The sequence below is a fragment of the Perca fluviatilis genome, chromosome 22 (genome assembly GCF_010015445.1).
Source record: "Perca fluviatilis chromosome 22, GENO_Pfluv_1.0, whole genome shotgun sequence".
In the NCBI taxonomy this organism is placed as follows: Eukaryota; Metazoa; Chordata; class Actinopteri; order Perciformes; family Percidae; genus Perca; species Perca fluviatilis.
In genome coordinates, this window is record NC_053133.1 from 24777867 (window position 1) to 24792081 (window position 14215).

Consider the following 14215-nt stretch of genomic DNA (forward strand, 5'->3'; position numbering starts at 1 on the left):
AGCATTTCAGTGTAAGACGCTTTGCAACAGAAATTCAACTCTCAAATAATAATAAAAAGTCTCGAAGTGAGTCTTGTACAGTTTATTTACTTTTACTAGTTGTATATAGACGTACCTCCTTATTATTATATATATATATATTTTTATCTTGTCTTGTGCTGCTGCATCACCTGAATTTTCCCTCTGGGGATCAATTAAGGATTTGTGTCTTCATAAACATCCTTTACTTCTTCAGTTGTATCTCCGTCTGTCCGCCAGATGTCGCTGTTCCTCTGTTAAACAGGACAAGCTGCTTAGTCTGTGCGCATGCGCAGTATCCTCATTTGGCCTCTGGTCTTTTAGACGCTTATGATGCGCAGAAAAGGTTGTCCGCTGCTCGGCGCTTGTACACAACTGTTTAATGTCTAAATTCGGCCTGAGGAGCCCACTTGGCACTTTCTGCTGACGACAAGAGTCACCGCGACGGTTCACTGTATGTGGAGTCTGCCAACAGTTACTGTAAGGAAGCGTGTTTAACTTGAAAAGTAGCTCTAGCTTAGGTCTATCTAGCTCGTGTAGCAGTTAGCCTGTTAGCAAGCATGACCGTTCTCTAAATGTGGTTACTGCAGAAGGTTTGTACCTATCATGTCCTTTCTGGGGCTATTTTACAGTTGAGGTAATAATGTTCGACGCCTGACTTTTCAAACAGTCAACTGGTAACGTTATGTATTAGCAGGCTGGGGCTTACGGCTACGTTACCCCGGAACTGTGCAGCGCAGTGGAGCTAAAGTTGCTAACTTGCAAGCGAGTGGTAATCAAGCAAGTGTGGTTACTTGAGCTAGCGATATAACATTGCAACGCTGATAATCAGTCAGTTGATCAAAGAAGAGCGTGGTTGAACGTGTATTTTGAAACAAAGCAACATGGATGATGATGATGTTAAGGGTTGTATAGTTAGCTAACCTGAGCGAGACGTGCGTTTTGCAACAGGCCCGCCTGTGTAATGTTACTTTGCCATGTCTTAGATAGCAGACAGGGTTTGTTTTGGACATGGTGGTTAACGGTAACGTGCTATAACGTAGCTAGCCAGTCAGCATCGACGAAATCCCAAAAAATGGCAACGATAAACACTCTTCAGATGTCAGCCTTTACTCCCAGAAGTAACCCGTTAAGTTAGCAGGTTGTTGATGCTGAATACGTCGCAAATATGGCTGGGTATCTTAAAAGAAAATTCGAATTCGATACTATGTATGTTCGATACCAATTTAAAACAAATAAAATCAATTTTTAATAATTAAAACATAGCTAGTGATTGTTTCCACATTAGTATTGTTTTTTTGTTTGTTTTTTTGCATGAAATTTTGTCAAAGCTTAATTTTAACCACAAATATAAATTATTGTGTAATTATTTGTGTATTTTGTAATAATTACTTATCTTTCTAACCGACTGTCGTTTTAACCATTTAACTTAAGCGTTTGTCTTTAAAAGAAGTGGCAAAAAGAAGCTAATACCAGTGAATTAGCCAGGCCATACTCGGGCAACCCTATCTCCCTGCTGTAAAAACTGACTGGGAGATGCTGGTTTTTCGGGGTATTAACAAGTCTCTCAATTTAACATCAACATTAGAGTTGCATATACGCAAGTTGCGTTATCCGAATCTGTATTGGGATGGAAAAATGTTTTTCCTCTCTTGCTGATTGAAACAGCATGTTTAATCTACTCGTTATTTCAGCTGAAAAGTCCACTTGCAGTCACAGTAACAACGTCATGACAAACGCAGCTCCTTTTTAGAATCAGCTTTGCAGTTTTGTTGCATCTAACGTTAGCATAATAAAGATAACCTCTAAGCATCTGATGAGACTTGAAATCATGATAGCCTTATGATGCTTTTGGGAAATTGGACCCTAGTTTGGCGTTGCATATTAAAGGAAAACTCTTTTGTGGCATAATGTGAAGTTGAGGCATCTTGAGTAAAGAATCAGGTTCTGCACTTTTACACGTTAACCAGAATTTGAATGAAATAGCTTTTTACTTCCCATTAATTCAGATGCTGTTATTGTATTTAGGGTCAATTGACAGATAATTGCAGTCTTTGTAACAAAAAAAAGAGACCAGATTGTCGACTGTGCGGTTTTCTCTTTTGAAAGGGTTTTAGGATGTTTGCTACTCTGACATGCCCAGATATAAAAAGGGACATCAGAAGGTAGAAGAGAGTTAAACCATTTAAAAGTGGTTATTTTTCTCTGCTGATAGTTTCAATGGATTCTAAACTCATCACTGCTCTTTTTGTTTTTCTCCTGTGTTTTTCAGACGAGCACTGATGTAGCATTGTTGCGACAGTTGTGGTTACTCTCCCTCTACCTCCGGTCCCCAGTGCCTCACTGCATGACCTCAGACAACAGTAAAATCCACGAGGCCTTCCTCGCCCAGGACCCTTTCCTCTGGACTCCTGACTGCTCGGTAGCCAACAGCACCACAATTTTCTCATCTCCTCTTCCAACAGAAGATTTTTTTTTCCAGTGGAGTTGAACGCCTCCACTTGGGTCAGTGGAGGTGTTGAAGAGCCGTCCCCCATCCTATTTATCCTCTTGAATCTTTCAGAATATTTTTTTTCTCCTGGTTGGCTTGAGCCCGGTTCAGCCGGCCACGTGACTATTCAAAACTGGGGCGCGATTCATGGGATGCAACCATGTCGGATCTCAGTGAGCGCAGGCCGGTCAACACGGACTACGCTGTCTCCCTGCTGGAGCAGCTCAAGTTCTTTTACGAACAGAAATTACTGACTGACGTTGTGCTGCTGGTGGAGGACACAGAGTTCCCATGTCACAAGATGGTCCTGGCCACATGTAGCTCCTATTTCAGGTGAGTGGTGTGGGTGTGGAGTAACTCATGTTGTGTGTTGGCGATTTCTGTTTTTAACAACGTCATGCTGACTGTGACTATGCGTTGTGTTGTGTGGCTTTTCTGAATTTGTCTCCTACGGTTTTAATTAGGGCTGCAAGATAGGGTGGAAAAATCTTACTGCGATTATTTTTGGCTGATATTGTGATATGATTCACGATATGGAGGGAAGGATTATCTCTATCATTATTCTCATTTTTATTGAAAAATATTAAAATTAAAATGATTTATAGTGTGATTTTTAGCGAGGATCTGAACCAAAAAAGAATTTGTCTTTAGTCTGTAGAATACGATTTGTAGGCTGGGACGTCTCTGCAGCACCACAATACTTAATTCAGGATGGCTTGACACATATTGCACCCCCCTGCGATTTGGATATTGCACTAGTCCATACTACAATTTTGATTAATTGTGCAGCCCTAGTTTGAATGCATAATGCACCACAGCGATGGATTCTAGTGTTTAAAGTAGGGCTGTCAAACGATTAATTTTTTTTAGTCGCGATTTATCGCTGAATTTCTATAGTTACTTGCGATTAAACGCATGTTTTATCACATGATTCAAATTCTATTTTGCATTTCAGAACTGTTTTTAAGTACATATTAACAATGGAAAGCAATTCTTACCAGTGTATCTTGTTTGGGAATCAAATGAATGCAAAGAAAGTTACTTTATGAACTTGACTTTAAGATTTGTATTAGTTTATTTATTTACTGTAAACAAAAGAAGGGTACTAAACAACAGTCAGGAACTTGTTTATTATTAAGGCCATGGTCAAAATTAAAGATTTAATAATAATGTAATAACTATAACAATAACTTATTTCACCAGTAAATTGCTGTTGAATGACAAAAACAACCACTAGATGGGAAAATGGTATTTTACAATTACTGTGATTGCACCACGAGGCTACCTGTTGTCTGTGTTGTTTAATTCCGACAACGGCAGCTGCTGCGCTGCAGAGCAGACTGTTATGTCCCAGTGTTGGAATCCTCTACAGTGAAATACAGTCACACTTTACACTGTTTAACGTTAGCTGTCAGCATTTTAACCGTGTTTAATCCAGCTGCTAGCTTAAGGTAGGCTAACGTTACCTGCTGTCAGGTGTAGTGTAAAGTCAGGCACCAAAATTTTCCTTCTTATTCGGTCTCATTACTACCGTTTAGGTCGGCACATTTCGGTACCCAACCCTACTTACCAGAGTCAATATAGTGTGCAGTAACTTCTAAATAATTTTGATTACTCACTGATGTCCAGTGATCACCAGTTGATGAGACAGCGTTTGCACTTTGGTTTCAGTAACAGGTCGGCGAGTAGCACTCTCCAAAATAGTGCTTTGCCTGAGCCCACTAGTATCAACCTGAGTCACGGTTACTGTACTATGCTTAGCTCGTAGGTGGTAGCTCAAGCTTGACGGGGTTCGGTGATATTTTAATTCGGCTTTACACAATGTGCATGTGGCTTGCGACTTTTCTACGAGCCGTCCGGAAGTTTTGGAAAATAAAAAGCACCATTCAGAATTGTTGCTGCTGCATTTCTCCATCATGCCTGCAGCCTGCAGCAGTAGGATGTGTTAGGAGGCAGGATGACAGCTTGATGGTAAGTAAAGGTGCGGCAAAGGGTCAAAATAGTAGCCTGTTAGGCACGACGTGAAGCTGAGTGAAGTGAAAATAAATTAATAAATGGCGGCATGCGATTTTTTTTTTATTTTTTATTAACGCGTTATGCTCGAACCCTTAATCGCAACGCAATGAACGTGTTAATGCTGACAGCCCTAGTTTAAAGACAGCCGTAATTCCCCTCAGTCTCATTGTGATGATGTTAGGGCTGTCCCAAACGATTATTTAATCTATCGATTATTTTTTCGATTAGTCGACTAATCTCACGATTCATTTTTTTAATTGGCGATTATTTTCCCATTGCTCAATTATTAACAATTTATACAAAACAAATTTCAATAAGGTTCAACTCTCTATTTATTAAAACTGTTTAACACTGCACTGTTCCAAGTAAAATAATTTTTTAGTGCAACCTGAAGCCAGATACAAAAATAAAAACTTAAAGTAAACCGAGCAAGTGCAAAAGAGTAGCCTTGCTTTTTTTAACAGTAGTAGGTAAACTAATGAATAAGCTCTTGTTTAACATCCAAGCACTTTTCCCTTTTAATTAAACTTTTAATTATTTGTATCTAAAGGCTGGTTAAGCACTGTAGGGAGGAGAAGTTGGACAATTTTTTTTTTTGTCTCGTTCCAGTGATTGGCACATCTGGGTGTCGGCGTTGGATATGCATTAGAATATTAGATGTATTTCCACTCACATACAACAACAACTGCTGAACAACGCCGACACACAGTCCTCGTCTTATCCACCACTCTCTCGCCTGTAGCCTACTACTGGAACTGACCCGAAGACAGACATTTTCGAGGCGGGGGCGGCGTGAGACGAGAAGGCATGACACGGGAAGCTCCAGACTGCAGCCATAGAGTCTCGAAGTTTTCCCAAACTTGAGATCTTAAAGAGGCCGGCGGGGAACTCTTGTGGGTCACCACCACTCGCCATACTCGGCTAGCTTCAGAGCTAAGGCGGGGAACCCGCGTATCTAACGGTAGTTCCACATTACATTAGTTCCGCATTACATTAATTAATTTGCACGCAAGTTTTATTTATTTTATTTAGTGACGCGTCAATGCAAATTATTTTTGTCGATGCATTTACATAATCGATGACGTCGACGAATCGTCCCAGCCCTAGATGATGTAGCCTGGTTGTTACGTCTTTTTTCTTCTTCTCCCAGGCTTTCTGAAGATAACTGGCGAATTTATGTTTCACATGTGAACAACCATCTCAATCTTTGAGCATCATGCATATTTACCAAATCAATATCTGCTTTTATCTTACTAAACGGAGTCACGCTGTTCACAATAAAAAGGACAGTAGAAAACTAAATGGAACTCATTTTCTGTATCATTCAAACAACCCATGGGACAGATCCGTTCTACGTTAACATTTCGTCCTGTTTCAATAGTCAAAGGTAAAACACCAGATCTCAACTGAGCACATCAGGTCTTTGCCTTTTAGACAAATTATATACAACATAATTCTGTGCCAATTTTGGCTTAGCCCATATATCGTCGGCCCACTGCTTTGTCTTTAGCAAACGCTGATTTTTTTTTTTTAAATAAACCAATATTCAGCTTTTCATTATTAAGAAACCACTCCCCAAACCCATAGTTACAGAACAATTTGCATATCTTTAGACCAATAACCAAGAATGTGTTTTATCCCAGAGAAATATTTTCCTCGTCAACCTATTTGCATCTAATAAACTATTCCATCATTCTATTTGCGTCTAATAAACTATTCCATAACTGTGTTATACATATCTTCCAACGAGCCTCGCATGATTCCCATCCCATGTCTCCCACTATCGCCAATGCTGGTGCATATTTGTGCACACCCAGAAAATATCTCTTACAGTTTAGAATATGTTTGGAAACTCATATCTTTCAGATTCTTGATTTTACCAATGATTCCTCCCAAAGCTCTATGTGCTGAATCAGCAAGGACCTTAACACCTTTTCTACAATTCATATGTTCATCAATATAAAAACCTAGATATTTATGAGTCTTCAAAGTTCAGCTTGTGTGATCCTAGGGCTGCACGATTATGGCCAAAATGATAATCACGATTATTTTGATCAATATTGAGATCACGATTAATTATTAATTAACCGGCGCATGTGGTGCCCGGTATCTACCAGACGAAATAGCTACACGGATTTCTGTGGCTCATTACACTGCCACTTACATGTCTGCGTTGCGCTCTGATGCTCCGAAACCCACGTTAGAGGCAACATAAACATCGCTGAATGTCATGCTAGTAAACACTAATAACACGTTACACAGCAGCTAACGTTAGCCTACTGTTAGCCACAGTAGTAACTGGATTAAACACAGCTAAAATGCTGACTGCTAAACAGTGTAGTGTGTCTGTATTTCACTGTAGGTTTCCAACAGCGGGATGTCCAACAGTCTGCTGCTAAAGCTATGAGCTAAAAGACACAAACTAGCACCGGTCACTACTGTTGTCTGAAAAACAACACAGACGGGACAAAACGTTGCGTTTACTGGTAAACTGGTAAACATTGTGACCGGCTTATGATGACCGACTGCTACCTGTTGTGGAATATTCCTCACGTTACTGTCCTCTGTGACGGTCTACATCTAGAAACTAAGCTGCGCGGTGCAGGCAGGGAACAGCTCTGATTGGCTCATGGAGACATGTGATCAGACAGTGGTTTATGGAGCGCTAGATTGGCTTTGCAAAAACTGTTCTATGAACGGAATGACTCATTTTAAATATCGCTCGATCACGCAAATTTGATCGTGGGAAGCCAAAATCGTGATCGTGATTAAAATTCGATTAATTGTGCAGCCCTATGTGATCCAATTTTAAACTCATAGATACTCCGAGTAGTTAAGGGTTTTCTTAAGTGAATTATTTCTGTTTTCTTTCTATTAATAAACCATCTCTATTTATTACACCACTCATCAATATAGGAGAGCATCAGCTCCATATTATCTTCAGAGGGTGACAGTAAAACTATGTCATCTGTGTACAGAAGAATACTTATTTCATTTCCACATGTTATCCCACAATTCAATGCTTTAATTTCCTTTGCCAAATCATTTATATAAATTGCAAATAATGTGGGGGACAAAGCGTCACCCTGTTTTACCCGTGATGATGTTGGGAACCAGTTTGTGTGGTGTTCCTTCTATCTTACACATGCTATGGGCTTGTGATAGGAAGACTTCAGAGCCCAATCAAAATTTCCATTCACCCCGTACTCTATAAGTTTCTATGCTATCAGATCCCTATTGATGATATCAAAAGCTTTCTGAAAGTCAATAAAGCATGAGTATGTTAGCGTATTTTCACTTATTCTATTAGTTATAATTGTAGATGATACAAAAATATGATCAAGACATGATCTTGACTTACGGAACCCATTTTGCTCTTCCACGAGGAGCCCTTCTTTCTCTAGATACAACATGAGCCTCTCATTAAGTATTGTAGAATACAGCTTATAAACTGTGCTTATTAGGCTCATCCCTCTATAATTCAGAGGCACCCTCGGATCCTCATTTTGGGATTTGGGTATTGGAATTGATCATAGATTTAAGCCACATAGTTGGTATTTTGCCAGATTTAAAACCTCCTTTAAACAAGTCACACAAAATATCAAATAGTTTGGATGATTTTGGTATTTCATTTGGGATATTTTCAACCCCAGTCTATAAATGCGTACCTACTATTACAATTACTAATGCACCGTGTCGTAAGAGCAAGTGTTATCCACTCTATACATGGAGGATGGAAAACACGGGGATGGTGTTTCCTTGAAAGTGGAGTGGCCCCCTCTTATCCAGTTATTCCATCTGATATATTTCTCACGGAACAAATGACGCAATCTCTAACCTGTAACTCTACAGACCTATCCCTCAAGGCCCTCGGGAGGCCTCATTTTATGCACAACCTTGCATAATGAAGTGTGTGCACTGCAGTGAATATGACAGAGCAGCAGCCTTGGCTCTGGGAAGAGTCCATCTGTACTTGACAGCAGCTCATGCTGCAATTGAACACGGCGTCTCACCCCTCCCTCCTTCTCTCGTTCACTGTACACTCACACTTGCATTCCAAGAAAAGGTCCTGACAACTTGATGCCTCTCTCACACCCACCTCTCTGGGATCTTCCCCGCTGTTTCCCACACACTCGTTATCTGGTGCCAACATGCAAAGCATTTCCCCTGCAGGGTTCAGAGGTGTCGCAGTGCTTCTTCTAAACTGCTACTCCTTTCTTTTTCCTTCTCTGTCCTGCTGCCTCTCCTTCCACCTCCGCTCTGATCGCACGTCTCGCTTCAATAAGGTGCTGAATCGCCAATGCATACAGCGAAGAACTAGCAGCAACGAAGGGTGACTTAAACACACCGCAAAGACTGCAGTTGACGACAGACTAGCACATACATTCTGCACATGCCTGCAAGTAGTTGTGTATCTAGTTGTAGGGGTGTGCAAAAAAAACGATTCACATTCGTATCAAGATTCAAAATCGATTAATAGAATTCCATATCTATCTATCGATATTTATTTATTTATTTTTATTTTTTATTTATTTATGCAGCAGAAGTAGTTTAGTTGGCACAAACAATGGCAAACTTCACAAAGAATTATTCAACCTGCTCCATCCTCATTGAAGGCGAGAGTTTGGGCACATTACAGCTTTTATAACCTCGAGGGGAAGACGGAACTTGATAGGAATCATGCTAGAGTGCAGGCTTTGCGAAGTGAAAGTTAAGTATTTTGGAAACACCACAAACTTGAGAACTCACATGTTACGCCATCACCCAGAGATTAACCTTAAAGATGTGGACGAACAACAACCTAAAATACCTAACATGCCAGTCAACCAACGCACTCTTTGAATGCTCTAAAGTCCCACCCAACTCTGAATGAAAAGCTCTTTTTATTTAACAGTTATATTTTATACTTGAATTAAATGTATTTGAAAGCTGGCCAAAGCTTGGCACTTTGCAGTTTTTAGTTGCAAAGGTTTTTGTTTTTGTATGAAGACATATAAAGTAATATCAAACTACATTTAATTTGTTTTGTTTTTTTCAAATTGTATGTCTACTGCAATCACATGGGAAATGTAACTACATTTACATACTGTGAATCGTTTCTTTTTTTTTTTTTTTTTTCGAGAATTGTTTTTGAATCAAATCGATTTTGAATCGAATCTTGAGCCTAAATCAATATCGAATTGTGACATTTTCTGAATCGTGCACCTCTATGTAGTTGTGTTTGCCCTCTTGTGGATGTAATTTGCAAAATAGATATTTCAATACTACAGTACTGTTATATGTATGTATGTATGTATGTATGTATGTATGTATGTATGTATGTATGTATGTATGTATGTATGTATGTATGTATGTATGTATGTATGTATGTATGAGCCTTCTTTGTGTGACCTCGATAGACGTTTGCTTGCTTTCCTCATCGTTTTTCTTCTCATGCACAAATTTGTTGACGTCAGAAAAAAGCGGACAAGGGCCACCCGGGCTCGACCAGTAGCGACAATGTGCGGGATATCTCAATAACTAGGGTAACGGAGACTCGCCGTCGGCCCAACAGCAACAATATCTTTGGAGTGTCGGGACCGTAAACTGCTACTCCTTTTTTTTTTTTTTTTTCGTGCTGCCTCTCCTTACACCTCCCTTCTCGTCGCACGGCTCGTTTCAGGGAAGGAGGGAGACTCTGGGGGGGGCTTAGCTGCATCTCATGTCGCTTATTTGATAGCTCCTCAGTCCTCGGCTGAACCGGAAGTCATTCTGTCCCTCCTCTGTGAAGGCCGCCTCAAAGCTCTTATTTCTGCCCCGAGGAGCGAGCATCGAGGAGGGATCACCGAGGAGATTTAGGCGAGGAAAACACGGGAGCAGCCTTCCCGGAAGCCGTGCAGCTGAAGGAGTTGCTGACTCCGCCCAAACAGCTTGACGAAATTCATGTGACGCTTCAGAGGAAAGGACGTCTCATCTCTCTAAAAACACGTTTGCTCGTTGCCTCTCTGCATGATTTCCCCGTGCCTCCTCGGTGGGAGGGACTAGGTGGAGGAGTCGAGGAGGCAATTTAAGGGACATGAGATGCAGCGCTTGTGTCTGGAGGGAAAGTCTGGTCACGTAGGTCTTGGTGAGAGATGGAGACAGAGAAAGGGGAAGAAAGAGGGAGGGGTGCAGGGGTATGCCTGCAGGGTTGCGTAATATGGACTTGTCAGGTTTAGCGCCCCTGCTGCGAGCAAAACAGTCACACACACCCAAAACCCCATACAGGAGGACAGAGCTGTTTTGCAGACACATTATTGTTAAAGAGTAGAGTTGCAAGTCATTTTTTTGTTTGTTTGTAAAATGTCAATAGTGAATAATGCCTTTCACAAGTTCCCTGAGCCTAAGATGACGTCTAAAAATGTCTTGTTTGGTCTGATCCTATAACACAATACAAATCAGGAAAACACATAATTGACATAATTCCTTAAAGGATTAATCGATAATGTAAATTGTTGCAGGTTAATTTTCTGTGTGCATCTGCAGTGATGACCCCTACGTTGACATTGTACTTGACATGTTGTATCTCTGCAAAGTGCAGCACCGAAGCATTACTGCAGTTATGAGCATTTTGCACCAAAGACCTCACCATAATACATGCAAATTACCAGTTAAAGCCAATAACCGTTCAGTACAGATGCCTAAAATGTGAGAAATGAATGCAGTGAAAGAGGTTAAAGAGGCTCTGACTCACACTGATGAATGACAACGTGGAAGTGTAGGCAGCCTGCCGAGGCTGCAGCAACATGGAAGTCGGGAGCAGAGAGAAGCCCAGCTGGAGCCAGACTGTGCAACCAGCCAGGTGTTGACTGTCACTTTTTTTTATTTAGTACGAGGAAACTGGGTTGGTGGACAAGCACAACAGTGTACAACAACTGTCAAGTATGTAACATCTGCTCCATATAAAGCAGTGGTATTCAATCCTGCTCTTTGAGACCAAGAATACTTCTAGTTCAGCGTGTTTTGACATGATAAACACAAATGATAGCTCAGTCATTTCCCCTCTGACCAATACCACACTAACTTGATAAATCATTAAAGATTATGAAATGAAGAGTAACTTGGAATTGATGGCCAAGCCGCTAACATTTTAAGATTTTTTTTGTTTATCATTCAACTGTAATGTAGCTTTTAGAGCTGGAAATTTATTGACAATACTTTTGATAATCTGTTTTATCGTTTTTAAGTTAAAAAAGTTTTAAGTTTTTTTTTTTTTTTTTTTTCTTTTCGTCTTCTGGGATAGTAACTTAAATATCTTTTTGGACTTCTCTCTATCTACATTAATTACTTTTTAACCAAGGAAGTAATCAGCAAATTAATCAATGAAAATGATTGCTTGCCATCCTAGTAGCTTTTAAAATGATACGACAAATGTTACATTCCGGCAACAGCCAATAACAGGTACCCTGAGTTTAGTTGGTAACTTTGTCTGTTACAGCCACTTTGGCGAGTCGCCAACAGTCATTAGGAGGCTCTGTTTATTTAAAAAGAAACTGGAGAGCAAAATGGCAACCAAGACTGAGCCAAGACTTTTACTACACTAAAAAGTTGACCAGTCTAAAGTCAGGTCTTTTGTAGATGACAAAAACTTAACCAGAAACTGCAGATAAGAAGGAAAGAGCTTTGAATTGAATACAAAATGGGGATTTTGAGATTGTTTCTATTTCAAATAAACACTCCTATACCAATTGCTTCTGGTAAAAATGTTTTGTGGAACAAATGAAGTCTTCAGTATAGTATAGCTAGGTTCTCTGGTTTTTACCTCCGTAGCTCTCTTAGTTGGTACTTTAAGTCACCTTTCAAACATTATGCTGCTACTACTGCTGTTTTCTGGTACTGCTTTAACTTATTTGTTATCACTACATTCAGAGAAGCCATGTAGAATTTCATTCAAGATCATTCTGATTTTGATTCACTGGACTTCATTACGGTTTGCTTTTAGCTTTTTGTTCTGTTAGAGTAACTGCAATAATTGTGGTTGTCACGGTTTTGTATTTGCCAAGGACCGTAACAGTCCGAATACAGGCCTGACCCATCATGTGTCCAATAAAATCCTAGATAGACATAGGCAAACCTTGCATTGTTGCAGGAGCGGATACAATCTTTTATCTTTTATAAACACAATCTTAATCCGTGTGAGATCTTGTAGTTCACGTCCTCACTCTGTGACTACCGTGTTCACGTGTTGACTGACGGTCCTTCGTCTTGTTCCTGCAGGGCGATGTTCATGAGCGGCCTCAGCGAGAGCAAACAGACCCACGTCCACCTGCGCAACGTGGACCCGGCCACCCTGCAAATCATCATCACCTACGCCTACACGGGCAACCTGGCCATCAGCGACAGCACCGTGGAGCCGCTCTACGAGACCGCCTGCTTCCTTCAGGTCAGTACAAACCCTTCTTCTCGATGCATTGCTCATTTACAGTGAAAGTCCTCTGGTTATCCTTGGAGGACTATATATGTTATTGTCCACAAATTCCATCAAAAGACCAAAACCAACAATGAATTGGTCGTACTAACAAGCATCATTCTGATATATTTTATTCCTCTGTCATAAAGCTCCATTGTTGTACAAAAACTATAAACTGCTGTTGGGAAATACTCAAAAGAGCGCTGAATGTGTATTAATCTAGCACTGAAAATAGTCCCCAGCAAATGCACTATTTCCTCCTGTTTGAGTAACCTTACCTAAAAACTAAAGTTTCCAGCTGTTGAAGCAAATAACTGATCATCTTGTCCTCTGTTCAGGTGGAGAACGTCTTGCTGCAGTGCAGAGACTACCTGGTGAAGAAGATAAACGCTGAGAACTGCGTCCGCATGCTGAGCATCGGCGACATGTTCAGCTGCAGCGAGCTAAAGCAGAGCGCCAAGCGCATGGTGGAGCACAAGTTCCCCATGGTGTACAGGCAGGAGGCCTTCCTTCAGCTCTCCCACGAGCTGTTGATAGACGTCCTGAGCAGCGACAACCTCAACGTGGAGAAGGAGGAGACGGTGCGCGAGGCGGCCATGCTGTGGCTGGAGTATAACATGGAGGCGCGCTCGCAGCACCTGTCCTCCGTGCTCAGTCAGATCCGCATCGACGCGCTGTCCGAGGTGACGCAGCGCGCCTGGTTCCAGGGCCTGCCGCCCAACGACAAGTCGGTGGTGGTGCAGGGCCTCTACAAGTCCATGCCCAAGTTCTTCAAGCCTCGGTTGGGCATGACCAAGGAGGAGATGCTGATCTTCATGGAGGCCATGTCGGAAACGAGCGACGCGTACGTGATGGCCGGGGCCTTGCCTACCACGGTGGTGTGTTACAGCCCGCAGGCGGAGAAAGTGTACAAGCTGAACAACCCCCCTGGCGACCTGCAGAAGGTGGGGACCCTCGTTACGCCAGACAATGACGTGTTCATCGCCGGTGGACAGATCCCTCTCAAAAACTCTGTCACCAACCACGGCAAGAGTGGCAAGTTACAGGCGGTCTTCCGCTCGGTCGATAGCTTCTTCTGGTTTGACGCCCAGCAGAACGCCTGGGTACCCAAAACCCCCATGCTGTGTGCCCGAATCAAGCCCTCCCTGGTCTACTGCGACGGCTACATCTATGCAATCGGGGGGGATAACGTCGGGGGAGAGCTGAACAAGCGCACGGTGGAGCGCTACGACTGCGAGAAGGACGAGTGGAGCATGATGAGC

General features: G+C 41.6%; 1 protein-coding gene across 2 annotated transcripts in view; it reads left to right on the top strand.

Moving 5' to 3' along the window:
* Positions 1-197: 197 nt before the first annotated feature.
* The window catches only part of kbtbd2 (kelch repeat and BTB (POZ) domain containing 2), a 16692-nt gene continuing 2674 nt past the window's right edge, over positions 198-14215 (top strand). Inside the window, exons 1-4 of one of the 2 annotated variants that reach the window (XM_039790216.1) lie at positions 198-498; positions 2291-2842; positions 12761-12926; positions 13292-14215. The exon at positions 13292-14215 is cut by the window's right edge and continues 2674 nt beyond it. In XM_039790216.1, the coding sequence (XP_039646150.1) occupies positions 2670-2842; positions 12761-12926; positions 13292-14215 (1263 nt within the window). In that variant the 5' untranslated portion in view covers positions 198-498; positions 2291-2669. The other variant, XM_039790217.1, reaches the window with a different exon arrangement.